The sequence below is a fragment of the Argentina silus genome, assembly GCF_951799395.1.
Source record: "Argentina silus genome assembly, chromosome: 20".
NCBI classification, from domain to species: Eukaryota; Metazoa; Chordata; class Actinopteri; order Argentiniformes; family Argentinidae; genus Argentina; species Argentina silus.
In genome coordinates, this window is record NC_139674.1 from 3,270,432 (window position 1) to 3,282,931 (window position 12,500).

The 12,500-nt window shown below is 48.5% G+C and overlaps 1 protein-coding gene across 1 annotated transcript in view; it reads right to left on the reverse strand.

Annotated features, from left to right (window-relative positions):
- The window catches only part of tbc1d22a (TBC1 domain family, member 22a), a 99,163-nt gene that overhangs the window by 52,462 nt on the left and 34,201 nt on the right, over positions 1–12,500 (reverse strand). Inside the window, exon 11 of the mRNA XM_083691838.1 lies at positions 1,734–1,840. Coding sequence (XP_083547964.1) covers positions 1,734–1,840 — 107 coding nt within the window. The remainder of the gene's footprint in view (positions 1–1,733; positions 1,841–12,500) is intronic.

Sequence of the window (12,500 nt, forward strand, 5' to 3'; positions counted from 1 at the left end):
CTGTTTGGCATTCACGACAACGAGCGTGTTTACTTCGAGCCGTAATGCTGTCTGGAATCCATAATTACCGCTCTGAGTTGTCGAGTTCCGAGTCGTTTGGGAATGCGTCGGTTTTTCTCTCAGGGTGTGAATGTAAAGGGGATGCTTGTTATGTTACACCGCAGTCGCTGTTTAATGCATGTGCTTCGCATACACAGACGCACGTACGCACGCACGCACGCGGACACGCCGACGGGCGCAGACGCGCGGATGTTCCCTGCTAAATCTGTGAGTGCTGTGAAGTTGCGAAGAAAAACAATGACTGGAGAAAAATCATTAGCGCCTGTGCGATTCAGCTTTGTACACACACAAATGACTGCGGTAATTAGAGACAAAACGGCACAAAAAGGTTGAGTGTGTGTGTGTGTGTGTGTGTGTGTGTGTGTGTGTGTGTCTGTGGGGCACGGAGTGCATTTTAATCGACAGCCTAAGAGGTGATTCACTGAATACAAACGCCTTCTGAGAGAAAACACGTCATCTGGAGTGGTGTGGTGTTGTGTGTGTGTGTGTGTGTGTGTGTGTGTGTGTGTGTGTGTGTGTGTGCGTGCGTGTGTGTGCGTGCCAGAAGGAGTTAGGGAGGGAGAAAAGAAGGAGAAAGGGAGAGGTAGAGACAGAGGTAGAGAGAGACAGAGAGAGAGAGAGAGAAAGAAAGAAAGAAAGAAAGAGGAGCCATGGGAAATAAGTTAAATCCTCTTCAGCTGCACTTCAAAAGCACCCTGGTGTAATTACACAGCATTGCATCGCTAAGAAAAGAAAAGGGGAAGAAAAAAAAACATTCAAAACAAAACCCACAGGAGAAAAGCGCGGTAGATGCCACTTGGGAACCGTTGCTGGCTTTGTGTGTAGCAGTGGCAACCGCACTATGAATACACACCACCGTGTGTGCTGTCTGTGTTCACCAACCCCGCCAAACACCTACCTGCTCCAACTGTCTACCCACCCCTGTGTGTGTGTGTGCGTGTGTGCGTGTGTGTGTGTGTGTGTGTGTGTGCGTGTGTGTGTGTGTGTGTGTGTCTGGGGCCTGGTAACATCAAGGTAGAGCAAAGCCGCTCGTCTGTTGCCGTGGCCGTAAATCAATTAGAGACAAAGTGAGGAGGGGGCGGGACAGTTCCCCAGGTGATACCCACGTCTGCCGCTGCCGCCGCCGCCGCCGCTGGGGCTGCTGGGTAAAGAGACGGTGCTTTTAGCTACCGTGCGGTACGGAGTTAGAATATTGATGGCGCTCTGTTTGGATAGACGGCGAGAGAGAGGGAGAGAGAACGGGGCTAGATGTGCACACACGCACGCACACACACACACACGCACATAAACACACATAAACACACATGCTCTCTCTCACGCTTGAGCTTTTTTTACACTTGAGCTTTAGCTCAACTCTGCCAGAATTACTCTCCCATACTCACTCACACACGCACGCACGCACGCACGCACACACGCACACACTTGAAATACGCGGACCCTGCTTTAGAGAATCCACATGAATGCAACACACAAGCCAGAGACACACACACCTGCACGCGCACGCACACACACACATGCACACACACACACGCACATCACACACACGCACACATCACACACACACACATCACACACACACACATCACACACACACACACACACACACACACATCACACACAGAATGAATTTAATCAGGCCTGTGCACGGGCTGCAGAAGGGGAATCCATGTTACCTGAATGCCGTCCAGCAGCTTGCTCATGCACCAGAAGCTGTCAGCCTCGATGTTCCGCAGCGCTTCCTCCTGCAAGCTGGAAACATCGAAATTTTCCACCTCTTCCTCTGCAAAAGGAAATGAGAGAGAGGGAGGGAGGGAGGGAGGGAAAGAGAGAGTGAGTGAGTTGGACCAAACAACACAGCAGGGGCCTTCTAAGTGCTCTACAGAGAGAGAGAGAGAGGGGAGAGAGGGAGAAAGAAAGAAAGAAAGAGAGAGAGAGAGAGAGGAGAGAGAGAGAGAGAGAGGGGAGAGAGGGAGAAAGAAAGAGAAAGAAAGAAAGAGAGAGAGAGGGAGGGAGGGAGGAGAGAGAGGGAGGGAGGGAGGGGGAGATGGTAAGGAGGCTCTTGAGTGGAGCCTGAGTATCCACTCTCTCCATAATGAAGTGCGATGGTGCAGATGGTCTTCACAGCGCTTCATGGGGGGGTTCTCTAACAGCCCCGCTCCATAACCATTCACAGACAGGATACAACTGTCACACTACCGGAGAACTCTGTACTTGCAGGACAGAACACACGCTGTTTAGATACAGCAGGCAGTACAACTAGAGTCCAGGGGAGGCTGGCGGAGGTAGGAAATCGGAGGACGGGGCTCAGGGTTGTAATGCACGGGACGGAATGAGGAACGGTATCGAACACGTCGAGGGCGTGGGGATCACTGTAATCGTTTGATACCGTTCCTCAGTCCGTTCCGTGCATCCCAACGAGCCCCGTCCTCCGATTTCTACCTCCGCCAGCCTCGCCCGAATAACACTTTCGTGGCAGTCATACTGTAGCCGTAGGGGGCAGAAGAGGACGTGACGTACTGGCTCAGTCCTGCCGGCTAGCTGTGCTCTGGAGCCCGGTGACCGCGTCCTGCATCGGCTAACGCGAGGAGTCTGCTGAGTTGCAATTTTGCCGTTTTCGGCACTGCCGTGACAATTTTCATCCTATTATCCGTTTGAGTCATCCTATTATCCGTTTTTTTCCGTTTGTTGACGGGCTTTACACTGGGCCATTCATGAGCTTGTTAAGGGCCCTATAGCTCTTCGTACACCGTATAAAACAAATGGTATTTATACACATAAATTGTAATACTAGGATACACTCACTGAACACTTTATTAGGAACACTATACTTATACTGGGTAGGGCCTCAAAACAGTGCTCTCAAAACAGCCTCGGTTCTCAATTCAATCCAAAGACGTTGGAAGCATTCCTTTGAGATTCTGGTCCGTGATGACATGATTGCATCACGCGATTCCTGCAGATTGTTCCTAATAAAGAGCTCGGTGAGTAGACAGACCCATACAACCAGAGCCTCCCTTTACACACTGATCTCGGCTCAGTTTTTTCTTCAGGAGGGGGGGGAAGCTGTTTCGAGTTCTCCGCCTTCCGGCAAACTTCCACGACACGCCGGCGGGCACTCTAGAACATTCCGTGTCCGTCTCCTAATAAAGGCCGCTCGCCATGTCAGCTGGAGTTCGCTGCCCCCGCCTCGTTTAGACCGCGTGTGTGTCAATTATAACGGATGGACCTCGGATGGGATAATTAGCGTGTGTAATCAGATTAATCAAGTTCAGCGTGTGGAGCGCGTGTAGAGGCCAGGTAAAGTGTGGGAGGGCGGCGGGGGTTTGACATGCTCCTGGCAACCCCGGGGTGTCGGCCCTCGAGGAGGATGAGGCTCGCTTCTGATTAATCGCCGTAGGCTCTTTCTCTCTCTCTCTCTCTCTCTCTCCACGAAGTCCTCCTCTCACGCCCATGTCTGTGAGATCACACAGTCAGGTGCGCGCGTGCGTGCGTGCGGGCGTGTTTTGAGATGAGAACCTTGAGAGGAAAACTTCACACACACACACACACACACACACACTCTCTCTCTTACGTCGGACCTGCCAGCCTGGCTTCGTCTCCTTGGCAACACAGACAGAACACTGAAGGGTTGTATGGAGCATGCTCAGTTAGAGGGCTGAGGGCTGGGGGCTGGGGGCTGAGGGGGCTGGGGGGGCTGGCAAGGGGCCAGGGCCAAGAAAGCAATGAAAGCTAGCCCGCTCTTCAAAGTGAACCAGTGAGCCTCTGTAATAACAGAGCTAACCCTTGTAAGTGTGTGTGCCTACCTATGTGTGTGTGTGTGTGTACCTACGTATGTGTGTGTGTGTGTGTACCTACGTGCGTGTGCGTATGTGTGCGTGTGTGTGCGCGCACGTGTGTGTGTGTGTGTGTGTGTGTGTGTGTGTGTGTGCCACAACCCCCCACGCCTCTCGTCAATGTCTTCTCTGACAGACAGCAGCAAAGAGGAGAGCAGGAGTCAGGTCCTCAGGTGTGGAGGAGAGGAGAGGAGAGGAGAGGAGAGGAGAGATAGAGGAGTCAAACGGATGAAGACAGGCAGTAATCAGCCGGGAGAGGAGCGAGAAGGATTTGTGAAGCCAGAACAGGTAACTTATTTTTCTTAGAGCGCCTTAATAGCAACAGGCACTCCCTAGATATCAACTGTCAGTTTAACATTGTTCAGGTGCGGTGAGGAGAGGCTTAGAGGCCGAAGCTGCCCTCAGGCACAGATCTAGGATCAGCGTGTGCCCGCCCCAAATGAAAATCTTAAACATTAGGGGGGATATGTTGTGCTAACCTCAAACAATAGGGGGGGATATGCTATACTAACCTCAAACATTAGGGGGAATATGCTATGCTAACCTCAAACATTAGGGGAGATATGTTATGCTAAACTCAAACAATAGGGGAGATATGTTATGCTAAACTCAAACAATAGGGGAGATATGTTATGCTAACCTCAAACAATAGGGGGATATGCTAGCTAGGCTAACCTAAAACACTATGAGAGGAATATGCTCAAACTGATTTGAGTTCAGCGCCTGGAGGCAACTTCATCCTGCTGTGAGAGAGAGAGTGAGACAGGGGAGCTTTTTAGGTCTCTCTAATGCCCAACTCCCCCCGGTCCCTCGTCTGATCCTGTGAGATCTATGCCTATACAAGTCCAGGGGTTGAGACAAAACAACAAGGACACAGGAAAGATAATCAACCCGGGGAGAGAGTCATCTGGCTCTTCTACACAATGGCTAGACCTGGTACCACAAACCAACAGCTCCCCCTGTGGTCACTGGAGGAACTGCGGCACTGTTAAAATGGGCTGCCTACTGTCAGATACATGTTCAAGGGTGCCAAATATCAGTACCACTACAAACACAAATACATAACAAACACACACAGACACACACGCACAAACACACACAGACACACACCAGTGTAGGTAGTCAAACAAACATGTTTGCCTCTGTGATGGAGAGGAGCTGAGTCACCTGCAGTGTTCCCTCCCCTAGTTAATTCAGCCCCGTCTCTATCCATCCCTCCCTCCCTGACTCCCTCCCTCCCTTCCCTCCCCTCCCTCCATTACTGAAACACGTCACCGGGAGCACCACTCAACCCACTCACTGCTGCTGTCATGAGGAAATACAGGTTTGCCCATAAGAACTGATCCAGAGTCAGATAGGGTTCAATGCTCCAATGGTTAAGGTTATTACATGTTATTACATGTTCATCTGATCCTGGACCTGGGGCAAGGGACGGTAGAAGGGACGACCCTACCCTTTACCCTAACCGGAACCATAACTATAACCCTAACCTAACCCGAACCATTTTAAAAAGGGGGGGTCAGAGTCGGCATTTTCCCGTAAGGAGACCCCCCCCCCCCCCCCACACACACGTCACACTGTCATTACAGCCATGCTCAAACACTGGAAGAAGTGGGTCAGGCGTGGTAACAGGAGCGTGTGGTAATGAATGAATGTATTTGGGTTCATGGTGTCCCACAGCACTGAACAAGGAGGTGAGTCGTCAGAGCAGACACAGGTTACACTGACTGCACCTGTCTCTGTGGCGGAAGGTCCCAGGGTGTACTGCTCGAATAAGAGCATGTGCACGCACGCACACACACACACACACACACATATGAGCAAACACACACACATATATTGTCTATGGCAGCATCACGCCATCTGTCTGAACGCATCGGTGGGAGAGAAGCCATCGGCTGTGACCAGGCAGCCTCCACAGAAGCAAGGTGACATGGCTAGTGAGCATCAGACACACCACAGGGGCAGGAACCAGGCCATGGGAGAAGTGAGTTAAAGCTTTATCCTGGTTCCAAATAATACACAGGCATACACATAGACGCACACACCCGCACGCACACACAAACAGCATTCCATCAATAGAAGCCAGAATATAACAAACATCTTCGAGATCGCTATGGATACAGGTAGCACCGTCTTTTCCACAAAGCTAAGCTTTTCACAACAGCTGGCATGGATCAATATCTTATAATAGCTGCTTGGCTTTTTTTATTTGCAATTTGCAATTTGCAGGCTGCCTACTGTTAGATACATGTCCAAGGCTGCCAAATATCAGTACCACTACACACAGACACACACACACACACACACAGAGAGAGAGAGAGAGAGAGAGAGAGAGAGAGACAGAGAGAGAGAGAGAGAGAGAGAGAGAGATCCCTTGGGCCTTCTGATCATCTGGATTCAACCTTTTCTCTTCAGATCACAGACAGAGGGATGAGATCTCTTCCTGGTAAAAACCAAGTACTTCAGCATCCCCAGAAATAGAAGTTGGAGTGTATACCACCACCACCACCACCACCACCACCACCACCACCACCACACTGGGGGATTAGCATGGGACAACGTACCTCTTCATTGAACATTAAGCCTCAAAAAAACATCACATGCCAAAGGAGATGACACCAGGATGTACTGGTAGAGCCAGTACTGGTTTGAGGAATTTAAGAGGAAATAAAACGCAACTGTTTGTGACTCATTAGCACCTCATCCCCGGCAGCGAGGGTTATCTTCAGCCAGATCGTTCATCACCATTCGGGCTGTCAAACGCCAAGTTCGATTAAATCAAGTCGAGCGCAAGGTTTGCCGTGATTGATCACGAATGAATCATTTTTTATTTTCATATTTTTTTTGGGGGGGGGGGGGGGGTTGGTCAAATGAAGACCTAATTTAAAAAAGTTCTCGTCGTAAAGAAATCTTGACGTTGGGTTGTAGGCGTCACGGAACAGGGAGAGAACACAACATGATCTGTATCAGATGAGCGTTTAACAGCATCCTCTCAGCCAATAAGAATCCAGCCAGGTGTAATCAAAGTCTCTGTGTCTCTGAAACTTGTTAAATACAGTTCAGTTAAATGACAAAAACAGATTCAAAAATGGCCTGACTTGTATCTACTCCCCTGTATCCATTCAACATGACAAGCTGCTGTCCACGATGGGGGTGGGATGCATGGGTCTTCTCAGGTGAGAGCAACAACAACAACAACAACAACAACACATATTCAAATAGAATAGCAAGTCCCCTGTGTTTCTGATTGACCGGGGGGGCTAATTCAGTTTGAACAAGGCGCTGCGCAGAATCACTGATCTACAAATCATCCGCTGTGAGAACTGACCGGCGATTGTGTGATCCTTGCTGATGCTGATCATCTCAAAGTTAGAGAGAGGCTGTGAAAAAGCCCTCGGCTAAAAGCCACGAGGCTCGTCCTGTTTGCCTGTCCTTCTCCATGGTTGCATAGTTTCGCTCAGCGAAAAGAAAACTGTGGTGCTTTGGTACAATATGGTACCAAAAAAAATGCTCGTTTTTTAATCGCAGGAATTAACGCGTTCACTTCGACAGCCCTAATAACCATCGAATTGTAATCAGTGTGTGTGTGTGTGTGTCCGTCCGTCCGTCCGTCTGTCTGTCTGTCTGTCCGTCTGTCTGTCTGTCTGTCTGTTCTAGGAGCCTATCTTTAATCCTCCTCTCCCATGCTGTATATCTAGTGAGTGGCTTCCTACTGGCCTCTAACACAGCTTCCTGTCTGCCCGAGGCTGATTTCCTGTTTGTCCTGGCGAGTTGGCAGGTTGTGCAGGACAAGTGGGCGCCGCCAGCTGTGTGGTTGGCACTTGGCACAAGGGCTGGGTTACATCTCCAGATTGTGCCACCCATGCCATCTGCCCTGGGCAATACGCGCCACAATTAATGTGATGATGTATGATGTAACATATTCAAGTGATGTAATAGAAAACTTATCTGTATGGATGAATCTGGATCAAACGAATGTACCTGATTCCGGTTAAGGACAAGAACGTTGAAATAGTCATTAATCATCATAATTATGTGCCTCACGGCTCACCGTATCATTGGCGTGGAGACGATGTTTCACTCATCTGATACAACCATGATGTCAGTGTAGAAAAAAAAAAAAAAATATGTGCTCAACATTCACCTAATTATAGGTCACCAAATTCTGTCTCTAAAAAGCCAAAAGAACCCATAGGCTGGTATCCTAACAAGAAATCAGAGTGCGTAGCTCTGACATTCGCCGAAATCCTTTTGATATGGTTTTATACGTCCCATGCACCAACCTCACCGAGCCAATTTCCTCTATGTGCAAACATACCTGGCCAAATAAAATAATTCAGATTCTGATCTTTTATTGATGTCAACGGGGGGGGGGGGGGGGGGGGGGGGTGTCTGGTGATTCTAGTGATGATCGCGGATCTCAAATTAGGACTCCAGCCTTACTGCCCACCAGCATGGCGATCAGAAAGACCTACGACAACTACCGCCTATACCGGCGTGACAATCATAATCTCAATGTAATAAATCAGATCTTACCAACACAGACCAATTACAATGATAACATCCTCCAACCTGGTGTTGATTAATGAACATTAAACAGATTCCACAGAGGTGTAATTGAAACTGTGGATAATTAATAAGGGAGTCAGACTTGGCAAACTTGTGGTTCTAACACATCAGACAGACAATGAGTGCTAGAAGCCTAATTACACTGGAAGGGTGGCGAGGTGTGGATCCATCTGTTATATATGGAAATATTAACCTGAAAGTGATGAACATAGGGTGGGTGGCTGTGGTAACATGTGTGTGTGTGTGCGTGCGATTGTGTGTGCGTGCGATTGTGTGTGCATGTGAATGTGTGTGTGTGCGAATGTGTGTGTGTGCGTGCGAATGTGTGTGTGTGCGTGCGAATGTGTGTGTGTGTGTGTCTGTGTCTACAACGTACAATATTCAATAACAACGTAACCCAAAGTTGTACAAACCTATATAGGGCAACATCTGGGAACAATGAACATCAAATGGAATGCGATTACATCACTCAAGTGGCGTCTTCACAACTAACGACAGACGTCAGCTACCTCAGGCGCCGGCGCGGGGTCATGCGACCGTGGCTGGCCCACGCCGTACCTAATGTGCTGGAGTTATTCTTGTCTGCGATATCCGTCCTGTGCTGTGTGATGTGTTTTAGGTTGTGTGTGAACACCGCGGTGGGCAGCTGCTGGCTTGAGCAACAGCTTACAGGGATCCCAATTACCTCCACTCCCCTGGACTGTAGGCTGCGTATAAGAATACAGATCAACCCACACAGTTCGCACCTGACAGCCATCACACTTCAGCCCGCATCGCTGCTCCGCGCTCACGTAACCATGGTAATGTTCCAGCGCGGCAGCGTCGGAGAGAGAGAGAGAGAGAGAGAGAGGGAGGGAGAGATGCCTCTGTTGTCGCTGCACTCAGAGGTCCGCCATCTCGGTCCGCACTATCACACGCGGGGGAGGGACGGCAGAGGAGGGGGGAGGCGTAAATAAATCATCTCAGATGTTAGACAGGCCCGAGTACGCAGTACAGTAACTGGGCTTCGGTATAGGCCTGACATAGGAATGCTCTCCCCGCACACTCCCGTGTGATACATGGCAGGAGCTATGGTGTAAATAAAACATGTAAATTAGACCGACCCCGGCAGAACTTGGCCTAAATAGACGTGTGACATCAGAAGGCTCTCTCTGTGCGAGACAATGGGAATAACTCACAACAAGAACATCTCATTCTTCTCTAATGCCGGTGCCTTCTGCTTAGGACAGGGAGACAGTGTGTTTGTGTGTGTGTGTGTGTGTGTGTGTGTGTGTGTGTGTATGCATGAGTGTGTGTATGTGTGTGTGTGTGTGTATGCATGCATGTGTGTGTGTGTGTGTGTGTATGCATGCGTGTGTATGCATGCGCGTGTGTGTATGCATGTGTGTGTGTGTGTGTGTGTGTGTATGCATGCGTGTGTATGCATGCGCGTGTGTGTATGCATGTGCATGTGTGTGTGTGTGTGTGTGTGTGTGTGTGTGTGTGTGTGTGTGTGTGTGTGTGTGTGAGGAAGAGAGAGAGAGAGAGAGTAATCATTCTAGATGAGCTGCTATTAAGAGTGAAGAGAAAGTTTCCAGAGTGTGAAATATGAGGGAAGATCAGTCCATTAAGAAATTAATTTTGTGGTAATCTGCAGTCTCAGGGAAATCATTAGACAGTGCAGTAATGGGGAGACATTAAGCATCGCGAACAGACAATTAAACAGCAGTCGGAGAGGATGTTAGTGGATAAATATGTGATGAGCACTCGTGTGTTGTCGCAAATACATTCGCACGGACGAGCGGGTGACACTGACACAACCGGAGAACAGGCGCCCACTCGGCAGAGTCTCCGGAAAAGACGACCGTTTCAATTGCACCCCAATTGCTTCAGGTCAAGCGGAACGTGCTCTTCAACCGGCGCCGAAATGACAAAAGAGCCATTTTTTCCCCCACATCGCACGAGAGTCTGTGGCGAAATTCAATTTATGGCTTTTTATAGTCGAGTAATTAACTTAATCTAAAAATATTCAATAACCATGATTATTCATAGAAAATGAATTACTTTTTGACAGGACAATTTCTCTGAATCACTCCCAGGCTCTATTGCATTTTATCGGGAATGATGAGAAAATCTGTGGAGTCGCTCCAAAATAAGATGTAGCGTTCTTCAGATGAAGGTGAGTCATTGATTCGTTGCTGTCTTTTATCATCTTGCAGCGAGGAGACGTGTCAAACAGTGTTACTGCTCTCTGCCCTCACCCCGACAAACACACCTCAGAACAAAGATTTCAAAACCCACAAGCTGAAGGGAATAAATACATGTACAGCAGGTCTAATAGAACAAATAGGGTCTGAGGCAAAAGAAAAACTAATTCGAACATGTCCTCATTTCTTTCCCGGAGAGATCAAGAGAAAGACAAAGCCGAAGCTCAAACTCGAGTCTTCTTTTCAGTTCCCAGAATATATATTTGTTTTTTATTACACTTGATGATTGTGTGCACTGTTCCCAGACCGGAGCATTTGTCTAGACCTGGGTCAATGGGGAACTCAACCAGAGAGAGAGGAGAGGAGAGAGAGATGAGAGGGGGAGAAAATGGAGCAGGAGAGGAGAAAGAGAGTGGGAAAAACCTCAGAATGTCAATGGCCATGCCGAGGCAATCACTTAACAACTCGTTAGAGCAAATAAGGAACATTAATCAGGCCTGCAATTAAAATCAGCAGCTTGGCTCTGAGGCCTCGCGATGGGAGATACGAACAAACCGATACTCATTAACCACTCACAGTCGCGATACACCCCACTGACCGCTCAATTCACACACACACACACACACACACACACACACACACACACAGCAGGCCTGATCACAGTCAATGGGACAAGGCTAGTACACGTGCCGAAACTCAACTGGAGGCTTGAGAGAAGAGCAATGAGCGCTTTGCGAAATGCTAAATATACGACCATAATGAAATATCACTCTCTTTGTCTACGACGGAGAAATCATCCATCATGTTCCAACACAACGACGTCGACAACAGCAACCGTCCCCTTGGAGACTAACAAAACATATGATGGGAATTAGTGGTGTAATGGTCTGAGGGGTTTTACGGGCACCCCGGAAATCGTATTCACAGTTATTTGCAAATGTTGCAGTAGATGTTTAGCAGTAAATGATGATCCATTTATTTGTCCAGAAGCACCACCAGCACTTTCACTGAAAAAATATCCATAATATCAATTGTTGTCTTCTTTTAATATTCCAAGTGTCATTTTGAGTGAAAAACGGAAGAAATGAATAAATACGAAATTGGGGAAAAATAAAACAGATTTTATAGAGAGATTTTATAGAGAGATTTTATAGGGCCATACACAGAAGTAGGAGAGTATGAGAGTCACAGGAGCCCTTAGGTCTGATATAACGAAATTTAGCAATTTTTTTCTCCTTTTTTTTCTGTTTGAACCGAGGTAGAACCAACCAAGACCCAAAAACCGACGTATGAACCGAACCGTGACCCAAAAACCGAGGTATGAACCTAACCGAGGGCTTGGTGAACCGCCACACGCCAAACAGAAATCCATTTTTGATCATATTGTTTGACATTAGAAAGTCTCTCTGGGCCAACGGGCTTGTTTGTCATTGAACCTGACTGTGTTCTTCCTTCTACGCAAGCTTATCTCTGAGAGCAATGCCTGCTTTGTGTGTGTGTGTGTGTGTGTGCGCGTGCGTATGTGTATGTGTGTGTGTGTGTGTGTGTGTGTCTTGCATTCCCCGCCACTCTCGTCTTTCAAGACACTTCCTATCTCAGCAGGGTTCCTTCTCCTTCTCCTCTCTGCTTGGCGCCCCAAGTTACAGCCTGGCGTTTGATCACGCAGAGTCGCGCGGCTCCATATTCATGGGGTTTTGGACTGGGCTAATCGTTTGAGAGCGCTTATATTAGTCCTGTTTAGAGCATCTGTCAGTGGCGCTCTGTGTCAGGTCTCTGAGAAAGCCGAGGCAGCCTCTGTCTGGACGGGCGTTGCGTAGCCTAGCCTAGCCTAGCGTCGCTACAGAAAGCA